This window comes from Neophocaena asiaeorientalis, unplaced genomic scaffold (assembly GCF_003031525.2).
Source record: "Neophocaena asiaeorientalis asiaeorientalis breed wild unplaced genomic scaffold, Neophocaena_asiaeorientalis_V1.1 scaffold19, whole genome shotgun sequence".
Classification (NCBI taxonomy): Eukaryota; Metazoa; Chordata; class Mammalia; order Artiodactyla; family Phocoenidae; genus Neophocaena; species Neophocaena asiaeorientalis.
Window position 1 is genome coordinate 7,400,039 of NW_020173388.1, and position 22,003 is coordinate 7,422,041.

The window sequence follows — 22,003 nt, forward strand, 5'->3', positions numbered from 1 at the left end:
ACACACACTCTCAGAGTGGCACAGAGAACGTGGCAAAATGTGAACAACGGAAAACGTAGGTGATAGGTATATGAGTGTTCATTATGTTATTCTTGCGTTTTTTTCCGTAGCTTTGAAATTTTTCCGTATAAAAAGTTGGGGAAAAGCAAAAGAGATTAAAACACGAAATACTTTGAAACTACCGTAAGTGATTTTTAAAGAAAAATTCAGAGAAGAGAAGAAAGAATTGACAAATCAGTTCTGAAACCAAACACAAATACTTTTTATTTATGGGGTATCGTTTTACATCAATTCCATTAAAACCTAAAACCAGTTTGCTGTACTCAAGTTAGATGGCATAACAGTATTTCAGTTAAGCTGGGAGTCACAGGACTTGCACACGTTTATGAAGGTAATGCAAATACTGACGACACGAAGCATTCACAGTTACAGGTTAGCTGCTGTTCACTAACAGTAACCCCCAAGAGAAATGACTTCATGAAAAAAAGCAACCCACGTTTTGGTCTCATTTACAGACACCCAACCTTTCAGTTGGTTAATGAATTCTATACATATATTATACAATGTATGAAAGAATAAAAGATAAGGCGTACAGAGGTATTTTAGCAGTTGTAAGAATAAAAACCAAGGGCACAAACTAACTTTTAAAGCTTTCTGTATAAACTTCAAAAGCACTGTTAAGATGGAGACTGAGAGGCAACAGAAGTTTGTTGTTAATCCGGAATCTAGAGGTCTGTCTAGTCAGATTTATAAAAACTTAATTCAGAGGTCATGCTTCAAATAAGCTGCATGTAATGTTATAGAAGGTGCTTATGGCAAATCAAATAAGGAAATTTCCAACCTACCGCAGCAGTAAACATCTAAAAGTTGCATTCTATTATGACAGAGTATTGCAACGTGGAGTTCAAAACATGATGGAAAGAGAAAGGGGGGAAACGTAGGTGAGAAAGAAAAACCAGAAAAAGGCACCCTCATTCACCTGGCATTCACCCATAAACAAGTGCTTATGTAACTGAGGGACATTTTTAAGAAAAAGTGTCTTATTACCCTGGCCCCTCTTCTTCCCCTTAAAAATAACTGCACAGAATCAAGAAAACCAAGGGTAAGCACTCTGCAGTCACAAAGATTTATTTTTCAAGGGAGTTCAAAGATTACTTGGACTTCTCTAAATACGCAAGATTATCCCTTTGGAATACTTATTTCCATATTAGGTACATCATGAAATAGTTTTTACTTGGCTTTTCCAAAACCCCTATCATCAAAATGTCCATTGTGGTTAAAATGTAACATCTTCCCTGTAACAATCCTTTTATTTTAGGATTAACTGTGCTTTAGTGTTTAAAAAAGTCTCCAGTTTCTAACAATACCTTTTAAACCAATTTCATCTATGATTTATATTTGCTTTAAACAAAACTAGAGTTGATCAAATTTAAGAACTGCTGCCTTTAAAGTGTAATTTTTTAACTTTATTGGATCCTTTTGAAAATGACTCAAGTTTTCAACAGATTGGAACCTGCCTATGGCCAATCGCCACTGGAGTAGCAGGCGCCCGTCAGAACGGAAGCCCTTTCAACGCGTTGGTCTCAGGAGCAGTGCTTGCTCAACATCTTCTATGCTTTGCAGATAGGAATTTGTGCAAACTGGTGCAAACTGGTGTGAATGTGTAAGGTAGAAGGGAGTCTACAACTTCTCAACAAGGAATGGTTAAGTATGCTTAATCACTACAGAGTTTTTCCAACTTCTGGTTTATTTCACAGCAAACCAAACCTTTCTATTCGGTAGAAAAAGGAAGTAATTTCATTCTACCATATCATGATTTTGTATATGCACACACACTGTATATACATACAAAATTCCTGTCTTCGGTGGTTCAGTTAGGGAAAAAAGTAATATATGAAAATCTGAACACTGTTGGCAAAGAAACTGTGAAATCATGGTCAAGAGTAGCACTGCCCGTGTGCTTTACTCATTTAATGCCATTTAGAGGTTCACATTTGACCCAAAAGGTTTGGGGGCCAGATTTTGAAATAATCGGAACCTCTTCCAACCGCTGCACATTCAATCATGGAGTTTGCTCACAACTAGGCATTCACTTGTTTAAATGCACCATTAGCTTTCACTTGGTTTAAGTCGTTAGACTTTTGTGTTTTCACGAAACTTTAGGGACTAAATTAGTCATTCAATAGCACCAGATAGTTGAGGGAGAAACATGTTATTTATACATTTCCTTGAGAAGGGTAAGACAAGGGGGGAAAAAAAAGAAGACATAAAATACAAACCTAAAACTACCGTCCTGTTTACTCTTGTTTCCTCATCCACATAAATAATGGCTATCACCTCTCTGTACACATTACTCAGGTAATGATGAGCGGCCCCTCCAGGAAAGGTGTAATAGAGATTTTAGCTCAATGCTGGTGGTGTCGTGTCCACTGCCTGCAATGGACATTCTGCCAGTAAAAGCCTAGCGTGAAAGAAACAAAAATGGAAAACAAAACACCTCTCACTTATAGTATAGTTCTTTCCCCCTCAAAACTAGAGAACTAAACACCATGAAAGCTTAACTAAAAATTCAAGCCACAACTAAAGGTGCTCTGCAGTTATAAACTGCCAGCAAACCACTAGGTTATCGTGGAGGCGGCAAAATAAATTTTACTAAGAATGGCATAGAAAGCATCAGCAGACCAAACACTGACTAGAAGAATGCACAAGAAAAAAAAAAAAAAACACGCTAAAGTTGTTTACAAAAGTTTAAAACCAATGAAAAAAAAAAAGATGCAATTTTAATTTGTTCATCTGTACCTATAGGCAAACCACGCTAGCTTTCACATTAGAAAATCAAAACCTATACCCTGCATGGTGGAAATGATTTGTGGCATAGTATGTATCTGTATGTTCAATTATTCTAACTTCCATCATTTAAAAATGCTAATATTTAAATAAACCAAATTATATTTGGCATATGCCTCTGAAAAGTTATGACTCCCCCCTCCTTCCAAAGTTGGCCTCTTAAACAATAAGGTTAATTCTGGCAACATTTGCATATGGTAACAGTTGTTCTGTCTTGTTTTCTGAAATGCTACATTTGAGACCAAATAAATGTATAACTGGTTCATCTGAAAAAAGGGACTAGAAATATGCCACAAAAATTATTTTACAATACATTTTTGCAGAAATAATCTCTAGGTGAAGCTTCTTCTTTTTATACACATATACAAAATTTAAACAGCAATATACACATAATCACAGTGAGGACGTTGGCAAATTCACCAATCTGTAGTGTAAATACAAACTGCAAAGCAGCCTTCCAAGAGAACAATGCTACACAGCAAGCAGAGCTGGCCCATTCAATAGCAAACACCAACACGTCCCTGCCAAAGGGAGACAGTGCAAGAAAAGCAGCATGCGCTTGGATACAAACAGCAATTTATGGCTAATGGTTGACATAACTGTGGTAACAGTGACTCTCTCGCTGCTATGCATAAAGTCCTAGGACATCTGTTTGTCTTTATACCATTCCACAAACTCGTCCAACAAAACTGGCCCTGAAGAGAGAGAGAGAACAACACGGCTATGAGGCTTCTCACAATGAGGCAGATGAGCAAATGTGCAGGGGCGGGGGGAGGGCAGGGGAACACCTGCCCCGTACTTACATGCTCCATCTTCATCGTAGTTGCTGAGGTCAAGGTTAATTGTTCTGCTAAACTCTAGCACATTGCACCACTGGTCTTTGTTAATAACTTTATATTTTGATTGCTGGCGGAGGGAAAAGTAGTATGAATTACTGACACACACAATTAACAAATGAGATGGTTTCAACTGCTGTAACAATCAACTTAACAAAGTTCACGAAGGTTAACTCTTTCCATCTGAGGTACGCTAAGCGCCAATCTAACCACTGGACCACCAGGGAAGTCAGCACTAATCTAGGAGAAGGGTAAGAGAGAGCAAGAGGGGAGCTTCAGATGACAATTTTCATTACAAAAATATTATGGGGGCTCAACACAAAACAACAAATACATCAAAAAACACAATTTTACATCCCCCAGAAGTGGAATTTCTAAACTGGCAGAAACCCTTTTACGTAAAAGAATGATAATTCCTATCCCACAGAGATGTGGCAAGGATTTAAAGAGATAACTTCTCTAATTCACGTAAAGTACTTTATTTCGTGCTTGGCACACAGTAAGTGCTAAATAAAGAGTTGCTCCCATTAGTAGCCCCTGACATGAACGGCATGCTCACTGCCAACTGTTAGCTTACAGCGCACGCAGTGGTGGGCTGAGTCAACGAGACCTCGCCAAGTGCTGCAAGCGGTCTCAGGACCAGGCGGTCTAGCCACTGAAGGGTTACTCCTCTAATAATTCAGAACTTGAGTCTGATCATAAAAGAACTCAGAATAGCGATGAACTAGTTTTTCTCTTCCTCCCAGACAAGAAATATGCCACATGCATATTTTAAAATACAGTATTCCTGTATAAAGATTTAAAAATAAAACCCAGTCCAACAATGTTTAAAAACCTCGCCACTAAAATCAGGAACACTGGAAAACAAAACAAGTACTTAAAAGCAAAGAGAGCTGCACCAACGGTTTGGGGGACGCAAACACAAGAAAAGCTCAAATGAAAGGATTATTGTGCCCTTTTCAAAGAAAAATGCGAACTAATATAAGAGAGAGAACAAAGCACAGACCACAAGTTTAACTTTCTAAGCAACTAAAAGCAAAACCCAGTCACCGAAACAGTTGATGGTGCTCCTGGAACTGTGCGAAGTCAAATTTGCTGGCGGCAAGGTCTTCAGCTACAGAACCCTTCACACCCGGGCTCAAATTCTGCCCAACTCTCTGAGAACAGGAACCTGTTTCTACTCATTTTCCAAACAAAGCTAACACTTCTTAAGGCTGTCAGAGAAACTGGAACAGATCACCGGTAAATACGGGTTGTCACAAGTACAAGTAAACAAGTACTTCTTATATTAAAAACTAGTTTTTATACCTTTCTTTGGGAGTCCCAGTTAGTAATGCTAAAAGCAATTTTTAATAATAGTTCTCAAAGAATCCTATCAGTTGGAAGTTTTTCTGGACCATTACACCAAGTAAGTTGTAAGGAAGATCATTTCAAGAGTGAAGCTGGAGTCAGGGGAAGGCCCAGGATCTTCTCAAAGATGCAACACCCTCATCCTTTCAAGCAGAAAGCATTTTTTAAAGGGGCCTGGGACTGGAGGGCAAGAAGGATGCTCTATATGACATGACAACCCATGTAACTCAAATTTACATCTCAGATTCCTTCAGGTCCTGCAGGTACTACACTGCAACAAAGCCAGTTCTTAATAACCAACAGCTCAAAATTTCTATCGCTAATACTTAAAGCAAACGAACGACAATGAGAGAGGAAAGTGCTGGATTACTTCTAACACAAACGTGAAGAAAATTTTAACTGCAGGAGATGCTGTCTGAAGGAGTTTGCCACTTAGATTGATCTAGGTCCCCAAGTTACTTGGAGATAAGCGTAGATAAGAATACATTACAAACTTAATTTAGTGAGAAGGCAGGTGGCTGTTCGTCTAACCTTTGCTTCAGAAAAGTAGAACTTCACCTAAAGCCACAAAAGAAAGTAAATCTTGCCTTACTCTTTTTATAAAGAGCAGGAAATCTAAACAAAAACTAGCTTTTAGAATGGGGACAAGAGAGGAAAGGACAGAGCCGCGCTGTCTCTGATGTGTTCGTACTGGGGAGCGATGCGGCACATGCAATGCACACACGGGCACACTCAGAACGCAGGGAAGTGCTCACTGACAGCAATTACATCACCACAGTTCCTACAGGCAGAAAAGTACAACAAACAGAAAATTACATAAAAGAGTTAAATAAAGTATACTTGGTTGTTCTAAGCAAGCAAACATACATTCCATAAAATAACAATTTAGTACCTCTAAGAATTGGTGAAAAACTGGAAAAAGGGGCCAGATTTTTCCTAATAACAGTCCCAACATGCACTTGGCAGTGTTTATGTCTAGGCTGCGCTGGTCCTTTTCCTGTTTAACAAACAAAAACAAGGATGAGCCAGGTGCCCCCAAATAATAAATCCCAATAATCCAAATTTCTGTTTTACTTCAACAAAAAATTAGTAAACAGCTCATTTATCATACACTATAAAAACCCTGAATTCAGACTAAGGTGGGGGAGGGGAGGTAGTCAGGACACAGTGGGAAGAGTAAACGGTTTTGTACTATATAATTTTACTGTGAGAAAGAGTCGTGTCAACTGATTGATCACCCTAATGCAAAATACATTAGTTACATGGTAACAATCTCTATATGATTATTTCATGCGATAAATAAAAATCTGTAACTTGCTGTTTGACATTTATGATTATTATCAACATCATAATTACTGATCCCAAAGCCCATAACTTGACTAAATGGAGTTTAAATGTTTCTAATTCCATGCTTAGGAATCAGGTTTCCTTGATAAAAATCATTTTTCCACCAATTTTTATTTCTTTGGTAAATGTTTTTCTTGTAACCTAAAAATGTTGTTAAATTGAGCTCATAATGAATGCTGGGGCTCTGGAGGGTCTTCCCAAATCAGAGGATGCATTCACTCCCCCACTCTGGGAGAAAGCAGTCTGTCTACCTGTTACAGTCCTTACCTTGGAGTCGCTGGATGTGAAATCTAGCAGAACACCCCTAACTAACAGCCAAGTGAAAGACAACATTGCATAAGGAATCCAGAAAACACATTTACATAAACCTGAATATGGGCAGATTAAGCTCATTTTCCTTATACTCGCAATTAAGAATCCTAATTTTTCACTGATCTTTCTTACAAAGTTCCATTCGGGAACTACAGGTGGGCAGTTTCTATGCAAAAGGACAGAGGACGTGGGACCCTAGGTGGTAAACTTTATATATCCAGAGCTAGCCTCCTCGTGGTATCTCAACTTCAAAGAAAGTTTGCAAAAGTACTTTTCTACAAAGGGAAAAGGAAAAGTGCCTGGCTATCCCACATGGGGTGGAATCTAGATGTTCACCAAATTACGGGGTGATGCCACGACCACCACTGTCAGCCACATATGCAGCTACACACACCTCCTCAAAAAATTGTTACCGCAAGGATTCTAACAGTGAAGTGCTCTTTAGTATACAGAGAATTTCTGGCCGTGACACTGAATTTTAAAGTGACGGACTTAAACAATACAGCAAATGTAAGGGCCTAACTCAACAGCCAACAAAGTAGATGAAGATTCGGGAAGATGTGTGATGGGTCTGTCTTTTGGTCCTGGTGGTACAGCACAACGACCGTTCACCCACAGACCAGGTCAGATGGCTCCGAGTCAGCCTTCCCTGTTCTGGCCACACAACTGAAGTCTGAGGATGGCGGGGGACCCCCACTCCACAGTGCAGTGCCAATAGGGGCCTCCTCTCTACAGCCTGCTCTGCGGTCCCCGGCCACGCATATCATCCTGCTCAGGGCTGCAGTACTCACTCCGTGGAGAGGACGACGGCAGGAAAGGTGCCCTCGAGGGGGCCCACCTTCTGCCACCAAGCCTCACAGGTCTGTGGCACTGCACGGGCTCTTGCTTCTGCGGTGCACTGTGCAAGGAAACGGAAAGCTTCCTCTCACCGTGTCACGTGGGTGGGGCAGCAACGGCACACCCCGCTATGGAGCATCCACAAGGAAAACGAGGGGACTGTTGAAAACACACGCGGCACCACAGGACCGGGCCCCCAGGTCACCTGCTGAACAACAGCTCCGGCAGCACTGGGCTGAGGGCACGGGCGCTCTGGAAATGCTCTCCCTTGGAGGAGTTCGTAATCCTTCACTCAACCTAAAGGCGCTAGTCTCACCCTGATAACATACTGTGCCTTCTTCCAACATCATCCATGTCCCCGTCACAATGGACATACACTAAGGTGACAAAAAAAAAAGATACAAAGGACCTGGACAGACTCTTTGAAACAGTGCAATCATCTGACAAACTGATGATCATGAAGGATTTCAATGCATGTGTTTGGCAGCGATGCCAAAACATGGATGAAAGGCATCAGACTCACAGGACTGGAAAGCTGAACAGCACTCACTTACTCCTGCTCTGCAAGGGTGCCAGCCAGCAGCTCGCAATCACTAACACCATCTTCTGCCTAGCAAATAAGAGAGAGATATTATGGATGCACTCTCGATCTCAACAGTGGCATCTCGCTGATAACCAACATTGCCTGTGGGTGGATGTGAGGCTACGTGCAAATGACCATGACTGGGGGCATTCCGAATTCCTGGGGACAGCACAGCTGAGAGACCCCAGAGCAAACAGCTACTGAACAGCAAAATGGAGACATGCCCAGGGGGTTCTCTGACAATGATCCTAATGGCATTCTCAAAGGGCTTCCCAATTAAAAGTGAAATGAATCTCCCAGAATGCTATGAAGCAGCCATCAACATTACAAGTATTGAAAAAAAAAAAAAAAATCACCTTAACAAATTCAAGGAATACAGCAAAGACATCTAGAAACCCCTCGCAGGAAATTCAAATAGTACACTGTCAACACCAACGCTGTGGACTCTGCTCGTGGAGCACCATGGAGCGAGAGGCAGATTTCTGCATCTCCAGGTCAGAATTTAAGCAGAAAGTACCTTGAGACAGGCTGTCCAGAGTCAATAAGCATCCCCAGAAGGCCCACTGAGGTTAAGGGAGAAGAAGTGAAACTTTTCTCCCTGCCTGACTCTTAACCCAACTTTCATTTTCTAAGATAACAAAATAAAAAGCAATTTTATTTTTCAAATAATAATAGGAACTGAACAGGTTCTATGCACACACCAAAGATGTACTAACCCCCTACAATACACAACTAGATTCTGCCTTGTGGTCTTCCCTAAACACAGATTTTAAAATTCAGTTACAGATGAGATCAGTCCTCTTTTTTGCAGCTGCAAGACCAAAGGATCCTTCTCTGAATATTCTATGAAGTTATGTTTCGTATATGGAATGCACTACTCAAGCTAAAGACTACTAACACCTAATGCAGAGTAGAGAATTATGAAGTTTTACCAAGTTCTGATTTGACGTTCAAACATGAAAACAAATATTGCCTTTGTTTATGTAAGACTGTTCCAACACAGGTCTTCCTGCAAGATGTGAAAACTAAGCATATTTTTCTTAAATGGCACCAATGACACAAACTGAATCAAAGTAATTAAACAGTTAATTGTCAATAAGCAAATATAAATATATTACAAAAATTAATCTTCAAACATCTAGGTATCCAGATATGCTGTATCATCGACCCTTGTGTCAAATGATCTACTTCAAATTTTCACAGTTTTAATAGCTTAAAGACTTGCACTTGAAAAGGGGAATGTTGAATTACTAAAATTATAAAGAAAAAATCTTCAACATTAAAAAAGAAATCCTTAAGATTTTCGAGAGAGACTAGATGAACTTGAGAAACAGTATATAAATGCCCATGATCACAAACATTTTAAATGGCGACAACCAAGTCATAAATCAGTACATGAAATCAAAAGGTCTTCACTGAAGACCTGTAATATAGGTCACGGAACTCTCATTTGAGACCACAGGATTACAAAATAGAAAGAGAAAATGCAGTCTTCCTTACCACAGTTCAACAAACATAAGGCAAAAATAGCGCTAAAGAACTCAAATCTTAAAGTGGTTGTTTACAAAGCTGAAAATACAGCAAATCAGTTTTTTGAATGAGAGTTTTTTTTTTTTAACACACATTAAAAATGAGCAAAAAGGTCATAAAACCCATGAGTGCCCTCCCACTGGGAAAAGTGAAACTAAACCATGATGCTCTTAGAACTTACCCCAGCATAGTTTTCAAATAACAATGTTTGCAAGGCAATTACTTGATTAAGCTCAACTACTGACAATTCCTTTAAAACAAAAGAAAAAGAAAGATCTGCCAACAGGCATAGCCTCTCCACAGTGTTTTGTTTGGCATAGATTCTATTACTATATGCACTACTCTTGGAAGGTAAATTATTATTTGAAACCTAAGTAATGTCAGCGAAGAATAATTCAACAACTATTTCTAATTCTGTGGTTAACTTTTACTGAGAACTTAAACTGAGCCAGAAACTGTTTTAAGTGCCTCATACTTCAAACTCATTTAATACAACAACCGTATTAGGATAGGCATTGTTATAATCCCCAATTTATAAATAAGGAAACTGAGGCACAGGAATGAAATGACAATCGATAAGAGCTGGGGCTTGAACCAGGAGTCTGATTCCAAGCCTGAGCATTTCATCGTGTACCACCAATCCACCTCCCCAAGAAGGAAGGGGGGAAGACAGCTCTCAATGTTAAGAGACACACAGCCCAATTCACTTTACAAACAACTGCTGAGCAAATCTGGGCAATAACCAAACAGTAACCTTAAAGGTAAAGCTGACAAGATGTCCAGGGTAACAGACCTCAGATAAGATGACCACATATTCTTCCTACTTCTGTCCTCGCCCAGGCCCACCTTCTGTTTTCCTCATAATTTACAATGAAAGTACAAGGTAGAAGCGGAGAGGAGTAGGTACGTGTGTGTGTCTGGTGCGTTGGCGGTTGTGTGGAAAGGGAAATTAGACAAACACATCGGTTAAGAAATAAGAAACTGACTCAGGTTAGAAGAGAAAATGAATCAAATGGTCAGAGCAGATGTCAGATTAGAGCCAGGCAGAGTTCTCTGATAACAGGGGGTGTTGAACACAAGACCCAGCAAAATATTCCTTCGCAAATTCTATGAGTAACACCCACAACCATTCCATTAAATGGAAGCGACGTAGACCTTGGCTTTCACCTGTGACCTCTTACACTTTCTTGAAACACCTCCTCAGAAACTAAATAAAAGCACTGGTACCTGGAAAAGTGGGTGCATCAAGGGACAGGCTGTGAGGACTGACTTGTAACAAGAGATTAACTGTCACAGGATCACCTCTCAGGAAGGGGGATTCCCACTGGTACCTTCGGCCTCCACAAAACCCTCCGTTACAACTTCTTCAAGCTTTACTGCAAGTAATGAAAAACAAGGACTTGCCCCTAGAGGAATCTCCCATTCTTCTCTTGCTCACTGCCCTTCCTCTCCTTCACCCTGAAGGCCTCCCTGTGAAGGCCTCCCTTCTCTCCATCCAACAATTCTCCACCTCAGTCACGTGGGAGGGCTCCACTCAGCTCCCATCTCCCCAACCCCACTTCCGAGCCCACTGAGGCCTTGCCTCAGTCCTCCCCATCATTCTCGCCTTCCTACACCAAGGCTGTCGGATGCAGCACTGCTGGAAGATCTCCGATAGCAGCATCACCGTCAATTCATGGTGTCCACTCTCAGCCAGATGCCAAGATGCTGCTGCTATCAGCACTTCACTCAGCCCAACATTCATCCTTCTCAGAACCCCAAGAGGCAACTCTCTGTGGCTTTCAGCACAGTACCCTGTCTCTGCCCCAGAGAATGTAGAAAAAACAAATTTAACTCATATTTAATAACTAGTCCCAGATCAACCAAAAAATTCACTATATTTAGTCTTTTTATCTCATTCTATTTGTCCAATCTTATTCTCACTAGGTCCTTTTAAAGGAGTCAAGGCAAAAATGGCTGTTTTACTTAAGGAATTCACACAACCATATTTGTTTATACAATAAATAAAATCTACATTAGGGGGAAAACGCTAAGCATAAAAGTACTCAGACAAAATTCCACTTGTAGAAGGAACTGGCCATTTCAGCTCTTGAGTCTCTACCCCACCATCTTCCTGGAACAGGACACCACAGGACGGTGGACAGTTTGAGTCAGGAAGGTGGTGTGGCTCCATGGAGAGGACACGGTCTGCACTCAGGGGCAGAGCCCAGGCCCTCGTGTTGTCCCCTCCTCTCTGGCCCTCAGCCTTGTTGTCTGCATTGTGACAAGACTGGACCAAGTGTCCTCTTGTGGTTTCTTTCAACTCTCAAGTTTCACGATTCTCTGCCATCCCTAAGACTACACATAAGTTCAAGTCAAAGTAAAATCAGGAGAAAAATAATATAACTTTACAACCAAGTACTATTTTTTTTTTTTTTTTTTTTTTTTTTGCGGTACGCGGGCCTCTCACTGTTGTGGCCTCTCCCGTTGCGGAGCACAGGCTCTGGACGCGCAGGCTCAGCGACCATGGCTCACGGGCCTAGCCGCTCCAGGGCATGTGGGATCTTCCCGGACCGGGGCATGAACCCGTGTCCCCTGCATCAGCAGGCGGACTCTCAACCACTGCGCCACCAGGAAGCCCCTAAGTACTATTTTTAATTGCCTACAAGGTTCTAAGGTGAGGGGAAAACAATCACACTCTTAGGATTATAATTTTGGTGGAGAGATGTTAAAAGGGGCATTTTATCACTTTCTGGTACTACAGTTTCTTTCCTGGTAATATTAAAGGGTAATTCAGAATATTTAACATATGTCATTGTTATTTCCAATGGAGAGTACTTAGGATATTAAAACTATAACAGGGATTCCCTGGTGGCGCAGTGGTTGGGAGTCCACCTGCCGGTGCAGGGGATGCGGGTTCGTGCCCCGGTCCGGGAGGATCCCGCGTGCCGCGGAGCGGCTGGGCCCGTGAGCCATGGCCGCTGGGCCTGCGCGTCCGGAGCCTGTGCTCCGCAATGGGAGGGGCCGCAGCAGTGAGAGGCCCGCGTACCGCAAAACAAACAAAAACTATAACAAAGTTCAGTTCTTACTAAAAGTTTAATTTTAAAAGGTCTGCTGTGTAATTATGCGTTATTACCTCTACGAGTCATTTTTCTAGTAGGAAAAGAAAAGGATTGGAGGGAAGAAGGGGGTGGGGGGTTGAATTCTGCTTCCAACCAAGACAGAGTTAGAGAAACCAGATTCCCACCCCCCGTGCACGTCAAATGACCAGAAAACTGAACAAAACACATGAGACAATGGCTCTCACCCACTGGTCAGTGTGAAGAACAGGAGTGGCCCCTGAGAAAAAGGATAAGTCCCCAGTGACAACAGCATACTGTGCGGGGGTGGCTTCCAGGCCACAACACAGGAGGGGGACCCAGCCCCAGCCCAGTGGAACCCCAACCAACTGAGTTGGAAAGGACAGAGTTGGTGGAGTTCAAGGAGGTATATAATTGGTGGGGCAAAATACCAGCAAGGGGGGAGCTGCAGAGAGAGACCTGGAGACCCGCAGAATGTCTCCCCAGCCGCTGGATGAGGACTTGTCTGTGCACATGTGAGAGGAAACTACCTGAGTCTGGGAAAGAATCACTGCAGAAGAGTACACAGAAGTTGCCAGAGCTCACATGGGGCTGGGAATAGTTTCTATTTCCACCAGCCACAGTGGAAAAAATCTCATAATACGTAGGGCCTTGGATAGGATCCTCAGAAGGGTATTATTGTCTTACTAGTGGGGCTAAGTCATCCCTAGGCTGAGGCTGCTCTGCACCAGTCCTTTCAAAGGATCAATCTGATTCCAAGTAACTTAACTATATACCAGAAAAAAATTTAAATCCAACATTATTTAAAGGAATACAACAAACCCCAGCAACCAACAACATAAAACTCACAATACCCAGCATCCAACAAAAACAGAAAAAAAAACTACTAGGAATGCAAAGAAGCGGTAACATATCGCCCACAACCAAGATAAAAATTTTAACCAAGAGAAAGAGATATAGAAATGACAGATATGACGGAACCAGAAGACAATGCTGTTAAAACAGATGTTATAAACACATTCTAGATGTTCAAGAAGGTAGAAGAAAATATTATTATGATTAGAGAAATGGATATAAAAAGATACAAATGGAATTTCTAGAGATGAAAAATATAGTATCTGAAATGAAAAATATACTGGGGCTACTATGATTAGCAGAAGAAAAGATTAGTATTAGAAGATATAGTAATAAATATTATCCAAAGGGAAAACAAAAACAAAAAAATTGAACACAGTATCAGTAGCTTGCGGGACAATATAAAGCATCTAACATAGGTACAACTGTAGTCCCAGAAGGAAGAGAGGAGAACAGAAGAAATATTTGAAGAAATAACAGCTGAGAAATTTCCTGATTTAATACAAACTATAAGTCCAAAGACCTAAAAAACTCAACAAACCTTAACCAGAATAAACATAAGGAAAATTATGCCAAGGCACACCACAGTCAACTTGCTGAAAAGCAGTGAAAAGAGAATAAAAGCAGTCAGAAAACAAAACAAGACAGTATGCTCAAAGGAATAATGAATGACACCAGACTTATCATCAGAAACTCCACAAGACAGAAGACAATGGAGAACTATCACTAAAGTACTACAAGAATAAATGGTCCATCTAGAATCTTTTATCCAGAGAAGTAGCTTCTAAATTGAAGGCAAAATAAAAGCTTAGAGATTCATCACCAGAAAATCTGTACTATGAGAAATGCTGCAGGAATTTTTTTAGGCAGAAGGTAAATGATACCAGATAGAAATCTGGATCCACACAAAAGGAAGAAAGACCACACAAGTGGTGTATATGTGGGTAAATATAAAAGATATTTTTGCCTATTTAAAGCAAAAATGATATTAATATATACTATGATCTGAATGTGTCTGCCCCCCCGCTAATTCATATGTTGAAACCCTGATCGCCAAGATGATGGTAATAGGAGGTGGGGTCCTCAGCTGCAGAGAGCCCCCTCCTCCCTTCCACCATGTGAGCTTACGGCAGAAAGACACCTATCCTGCTGGCACTGTGATTGTGGACTTTCCAGCCTCCTGAATTATGAGAAATAAATTTCCATTATTTATAAGCTACTGAGGCTCTCGTATTTTGTTACAGCAGCCTGAACAGACTAAAACAATAGATTGTGAGATGTATAATACATGTATAAGTAAAATGTATGACAGCAGCAAAAAGTACGGAAGGGCAAGATGAAAGTGCACTATTGTAAAGGCTCCTGCATTATACGTGAAGTGGTATGATATTATCGGAAGATGGACTGGGAAAATTTAAAGATGTACACTGTAACGCCTAGAGCAATCACAAAAAAAAATGAAACAGAGACACAGCTAATAAGACAAGAGTGGAAAAGAGTGATTAAAATGGAATCTAAAAAAAACCCCTCAATCCAAAAGAAGTCATGAAAAGAGGAAAAAAGGAGCAAAAACAAATGGGACAGGGCTTCCCTGGTGGCGCAGTGGTTGAGAGTCCGCCTGCCGATGCAGGGGACCCGGGTTCGTGCCTCGGTCCGGGAAGAAGCTCCTCAACAGTGAGAAGCCCGCGTACCACGAAAAAAAAAAAGGGACAAAAAGAGAAATGAATAGCAGTTTAGGAGATGTAAATTTAACCATATCAATAAATACATTAAATGTAAATGGTTTAAGCATCTCAAGACATATACTGTCAGACCCAACTATGCATATGCTATATATAAGAAACCCACTTTGAATATAAAGGCACAAATAGGTTTTTAAAGAGGATGGAAGAAGATATATCATACAGACTTTAATAAAAAAAAAAGCAGAAATGGCTATATTTGTGTCAAAGTAGACTTCAGAACAAGGAATATTAACAAGGAATATTATCTTTATCAAGATAAAAAACATTTCATAATGCTAGAGGGTCAATTCTTCAAGAGGACATAATAATACTAAGTCTATCTAAACCTAATGCCTGAGCTTCAAAATACATGAAACAAGAAATGATACAAATGGCAGAAGTAATTATAGTCGGAGAGTCCAACATTCCTCCCTCAGTAAATGATAGAACAGTAGGCAGAAATCAATAAGGACACAGAAGACCTCAACAACACTATCAACCAACTTGACCTAACTGATATTTATAAAACATTTCACCAAACAGCAGCAAAATATTCATTCTTTTCAGGTACACATAAAACATTCATCACAGCAGACCATATTCTGGACCACAGATCAAGCCTCCCTGCATTTTAAGTGGACTGAAACTGTCCAGAGTATGTTCTCTGACCACAGCAGAATTAACGACAGAAAGATTACTTGGAAAGTCCTAATAGTTGGCAAATAACACAAGCAACACACTTCTAAATAACCAATGAGTCCAAAACAACCACAAGGGAAACTGGAAAATATTCTGAACTGAATGCAAATGAATACACAACACCTCGACACTTGTGGGATACAGCTAAACCAAGCAAAACAAAGGATTCAGTAACAAACTCATCTTAGAGCATATTTTAGCTAAACTGAAATCTATTTGGTAATGATTAAATACGGGTGGTTGTTATTCATCATTACATAAAGGAGCTTAATTTGCTGATATTTACTGATACTCTCTTTAAACGGCAAAGATCTCTGTGGGCTGCTCCCAGGGATATGACGAAAGAAAACACGCACTCCCTTAACCTGTCAGAAAAAATGTGGGCCTGTACCCAAACTCCAAGGCCAAGCTAGAGGGATACGAGGGCCATGTAAGTGAGGGCACATGTTCTCTCGGGGCAGGATGATTCTGTGTGACAGCGGAGGCACGTGGCTTGGGCCCAGAAGCCCGACGCTGCAGAGAGCAGTCGCGGGGAGAGACGTGGCTCCAAGCAGAGCCTCGGCGGCACAAAAGGCAGGGAGCAGAGAGGCGGGGGCAGGCGGCAGGTTCAGCGAACTGCTCGTTCGACGTCAGCACAACACAGGCGTCTTGTGGGAGAGGAAGCCTGGGACTGGACTACGAGGGCCTGGACGGAGCCGCAGACGCGACCTGGAGCCAGAACCTGAGTCTGAGTCCTGAACCTCCTGCTGAGCAACGAGGCAGCCCTGCTCCAAGTTCCCTGCTCCCCTGTGAAGGAGGACAAAACCAGCCCGTCTGCCCCTCAGCTGCGGGGGGCGCAACCGTACCACCCACACGGTGGGTGAAGCACTACGTTCACACGGAGGCGACGGGTGTAGTGGCTTGGTGAGCGGAAGGTGCCCGAGTGGTCCCAGGATGAAGGAAGATGGAGGACACCCTACCGGGGTGAGTGTGGGTGAGAAGGGAGAGAATGTGGACGCAAGGCCACGGCAGCAGTACAGGCGAGGAGCACGGCCTCAACCCCAAGGCTGTGGTGGAAGCACCAAGAAAGAGGCAACAGAAGGGGCCTCGGTGACCAGCAGAGGAGGGGATGGAAAGCCAGGGAGGAGGAAAATGGAACCCGGTTCTAACGCAGTGGATACGTGGGAAAATTTGACCCTCAAACAAGGAAGTTAGAAAATATTTTCGTGAAAAGGCGTGATGCTTCTAAACAAACTTTTGCCCATACAATAGGACACTGCTGACTTTGGAAGAAAAAAAATCTCATGAAACAAAACATTTAATCCTAAAAACTATGCACCTATTCTAAAAAGCATCTGGCAAACAAATTCTAGATACAGCTACACAAACGCTGTTTAGTAAAACACTGTAACTGAATTTCACCATGGTACTTTTCTAACATCTATACATTTACATGCATGTCCTGATTTTACTTGAAGGCTGCAAAAATTCACAAGTGAGGACATCACAGTGAACTACTAATGTGTTGTTACAGATGCACCGGATGCACAGATGCAATAATGTGTTATTACAGATGCTCCTCAGCAAAGAAACCTTTGGCTGAGCTAACAGAGCCAAAGCGACGAAAAAGTGAAAAGATCAACACGGAGGTGAGAAAAAAGAATTGTCACTGAGTTCTCTGCTTAAAAAAAAAAAAAAGATTAAAAAGAAATCATCAATCAAGAAAGCCTAGTCACCTGAACCCACCAAACACACAAACATAACAGAAACCACCATTCTGCAATAAAGTGTAATCGTACATATGGGCCGTGGACAGTGAATGAACACAACGCCAACTTACACCTCAGAATTTGCTACCTTACAGTGACCAGGCTGAAAAATACAGCTTTATGTCACTCCAGTAGAACCACCTATTCACCTACTTGGACTGGCTCACTGCGTGACAAACAAGATGATCATTTTTCAAAATGATGACTAGAAACTATGTTTGAATAACGTCCACTGAAATTAGCTTACGTTTGAAATTCAAACGATTTTCAGACACGATATAGCACCCAAAATGAAACTGGCTTTGATCTGACTAACTTATTCCAGTAAACTCAATGGGTGAAGCTTTGCTGTTTCGTGAGAAGGAAAAGATTTGTCAAGCTTACCTAAGAGACATTTAGAACAGTGTCTATTACATGTCCATTTACAAGTTACTTCTAAGCCAATCTCAAGAGCTATTAATAGTCTGTCACTAGAGCTTTTTGTTGACATACTACATTCTTGCCCAGAATCAGTTAGTGTAGAAAGGGTACACATAGAGATAAATTCTAACTAGCATCCTGGGAGTAGCTTATTCAACTTCCTTGCTGTAGTACGTAAAACAAACCTCAAAAGGGGAGGGAGAGAGAGGGAAACATCTGGATAGGCTCCAGAGAACTCACCCGTGCAAAGTCAAACGCATATCTGTAAATAAGTTTAAAGTTTGTAGAATCATTTAATAATGATCTTAAGTAATCCAAAGTATTTCTGAGTTTTTCTGTTGTATCACATCTAGAAAAACAGAATAAAGGCAAATTATAACCCGAGTTTTTTTTTTTTAACGTGGGGCAGTAATATAAAACACAATACCAAAAGACAATATAAACCCTGGAGTTGGAACATGTCCACGATGAGCTATTTTCTTCCTACACTTTTTATTTTAAGAAATTTCAAATGTACAGAAAAATTGAAGGCCTAGTAAATACACACCCATACACCCATCCCCTGGGCTCACCATGAGCACTGTCACATTTGTGCTCACTCTCTCACATACATGCACTTTTTTCTGTACCATTTGAAAGTAAGTTGCCAACATAATGCCACTTTACTCCTAAACACTTCAATGCCATCATCACTCTTAATATCCTAGAAATGTTAACTTTCCGAGCTAATATATGACCCATGCGCAAATTTCCCAATTTTCCCCCAGCTGTTCCTTTTCATCCGGGATCCAATCAAGGCTCGTGCACTGCTTTCAGGTATCTATCTCCTTAGCATCTAGAAGGTGTCCTGCCTTTTTTCTGTCTTTCTTGACAATGTCATTTTTTAAAAGACCGGACTAGTTGTTTTGCAGAATCTCAGTCTGTCAGATAAATTCCCTATGATTATATTTAGATTAAGTACTCATGATAAGAACTCTCCACGTGATGTCCTTCTCAGTATACCCCGTGAGGAGGCTCATAACGTCAGTCTGTCCCATTACTGGTGATATTAAGTTGATTCATTTGGTGAAGGTAGCATCCACCAGATTCTCCACTTAAACGGTACTCTTCGCCCTTCTGAAATGGTGTGTAATCTGGGGGATGATACCTTGAGACTGACCATCCTGTTCCTCAACAACATTTCACCAGGTGAAACATTTTAGCATCCGTTGATGAGCCCTGCCTGAATCAGTTTTACATCTGAAGGTACAAAATGGTGATTTTTCTAATTCTATCATGCTTTTACACTTACAGGCTGGAATTGTTCTATAAAGAGTTCTACTCACCATCTTTCTTACTTTCTGGACTTAAGGATGTTTGCCTTTTACTCAGTGTTATAATCTGCTACTGTCTTCATTCTGTTTGATGCATAAATTGTCCGTGTTTGGGCACTGGCCCCTTCAAGCTGGCTTCAGTGTCCTTCTGACATGTCCCCGTCAGTCTCTGAGCACGTACGGCCTCACTTTCTGGCACAAGATATTCTAGTTCACCTTGTACTCTCTCTACCCTAAACTTGAAATCAGCTATTTCTCCAGGGAGCCCCTAGTGATAACCATCTATTTGCACAGGTAAGAGACACACTGTTTAGTTTTCTTAAGTAGACTGATTGGTTATTTTTACAAACTAATTTTCTGTTCATAACATCTAGCCCTTAAAAATGAGAACAAAGAGTCATCATTTTCACTGACAATATTAAAGCTTTTCAATGCTGCATGTGTACCCTTGCGTTTCTCTGTAGAACTTTTACCTCCTACTAAGTATAGACAATACATATTACAAGTATTATCAATGTAAATATTTTACATACTTTATAAACTAAAATATGGTTCATAATAGAGCATACCAATGTATTTTTAGCAATAAATTTGTGAAAGCTTTTTTTTTTTTTTGTAGCTATCTACAAAAAACTCCCCAGGATCTACTGAGATGATAAAATATCTAAAAGTCAAAAGCTACAGTAAATATTTCATTTCTATGAGTCTACAACAATTTAGAATGTGCTTTATTTCTTCCTGATGTTTTTGAAAACTAGAAAAGATTAAAATTAGACTATTTTAGAAGTCAGAAAACCCTTCTTTAAGGGACTGACATGTAAGCTGAGAGCTGAAAGACAGGTGGAAACTAGATGTTTTTGGAGGGGAGGGCTTTCCACATTAAAGGAACGGTATGTGCAAAGGCCCAGTGGCAGAAGGGAGCATGCTAAGTCCAAAGACTAAAAGAAAACCACTGTGACTAGACTGGGTAGAGTAAGAGGGGAAGTGGTCCAAGATGAAGCTGAAAGGGAGGTAGGGCCAGACCACAAAGGGTTTTTGTGGTCCACAGTGGGTTTTTTTGTTTGTTTGTTTTGGGAGGTTTTTTCTGAATCCTAGAAACAATGGAAGCCACCTCCTATCATGGGAGAGACCGTGATCAGGCTTCCATCTTGAAAAGCCCACTCTGGATCTCTGTGGAGAAAGGTTAGGGAAGGGAAAAAAGAGACACTGATTGATAGCCTAGTTATAGAGATTTACTGCCAGAACCCAAATGAAGGTTGCTGGAGGCTAAAAGGATGCACAAGAAAGCAGTAAGCAGAGCCTGCGAGGCAGGAGTGGGAACAGGGCTTACCTTGCACTGGGCACTCTACTGTATGGCTCGATTTTCTTACCAGGTATATAAATAACGAATAATATTTTATTAGTAACAACATGGGGGAGGATCAAAGAGGAGGGAAACCAGCTAACCCCAAAACATCTAAGGCCAAGGTTTCCCTCTTCATTTGGAAAGACGGTTAAGGATGAAAACCGCAGAAAACTGGCCAGATTTGGGCCAGTGCTTTAGTTTAGTTAGTCCTGCCCAATGAAAGGAATAAGAGCAGTTGTTTGTTTCAACAGATTCTAGAGCAGGAACCACTCATTTAGATGACCACTGCATAGCTAAAAGAAAATAAAGTCGCTACAAGGTGAATATGACGTTCTGCGGCGTGCCTGGAAGCAAGTCCAGCCACACTGGCAAAGACGTCCCTATGTCTGCAAGACGCTCAGAGAGCTCATCTGGAGTGTCAAGCATACAATGCCCAAAGTAAAATTTTCACTTCATGTATCTATTAAGGATGGGTTAGAGACGATACTGTCAATAAAGGGTTTGATCTGCTTTAAAAGGGGTCCTGTCCTGCGGAGACTGTGGACTAACCCCCATCAGGGAGACAGGCCGTTGAGTCACCCTGTCTGAACCGCAGGTTGCCATCTAGTGGCCACTCAACAAGGCCATCTGCAGAGGGGCTCAGTTCAAACAGAGGGCCTGTGGAGAAACAGGCTTGGCCTGAGACTTTTCAGAAAGCAGCCACATCATTCAACACATCCCCCTGATCTTCTGTGCACCACGTATAAGAAAACTGTGGCAGCCATACAGTGACAGTGCCACACCGCTAGGGGGCATCTTTTCCCATGAGAAAGTATGCATATACTGTGGAATGAAATCATTGCGTATTTGAACTTTGCTGCTGTAACACAGTCCAAAGCAACAGGAATCAGGATAATAATCCTCAAAGGTTATAAAATCAAAGGTAGCTCTCTCCCATTACCCTGGGACAGCCTTTGCCCCTTCACTTGGTCAGCCCAAAGGTATTTTTCCAGCCCATCATGAGTTCTCTGCAGTTAGCTACAACTCTAACACACTTTTTTGGGGTTTTTGTTTTGTTTAGCTTAAACACTCTATAAGCTTAATTCATCAGAGGTAACCTTAAACCACATATTGGAACAAGGCAATAAAAAAAACAGTCAATTAAAACAAGAGTTGGGAATTCCCTGGCAGTCCAGTGGTTAGGACTCGGCGCTCTCAC

At 41.3% G+C, this 22,003-nt stretch overlaps 1 protein-coding gene across 3 annotated transcripts in view; it reads right to left on the reverse strand.

Moving 5' to 3' along the window:
• Positions 1-238: 238 nt before the first annotated feature.
• Positions 239-22,003, reverse strand: part of DCUN1D4 (defective in cullin neddylation 1 domain containing 4) — a 68,891-nt gene continuing 47,126 nt past the window's right edge. For all 3 annotated transcript variants that reach the window (XM_024746733.1, XM_024746731.1, XM_024746732.1), the window contains 4 exons: positions 18,388-18,496; positions 5,926-6,030; positions 3,651-3,753; positions 239-3,542 (listed from right to left, as the gene is read on the reverse strand). In XM_024746733.1, coding sequence (XP_024602501.1) covers positions 3,487-3,542; positions 3,651-3,753; positions 5,926-6,030; positions 18,388-18,496 — 373 coding nt within the window. In that variant the 3' untranslated portion in view covers positions 239-3,486. The remainder of the gene's footprint in view (positions 3,543-3,650; positions 3,754-5,925; positions 6,031-18,387; positions 18,497-22,003) is intronic.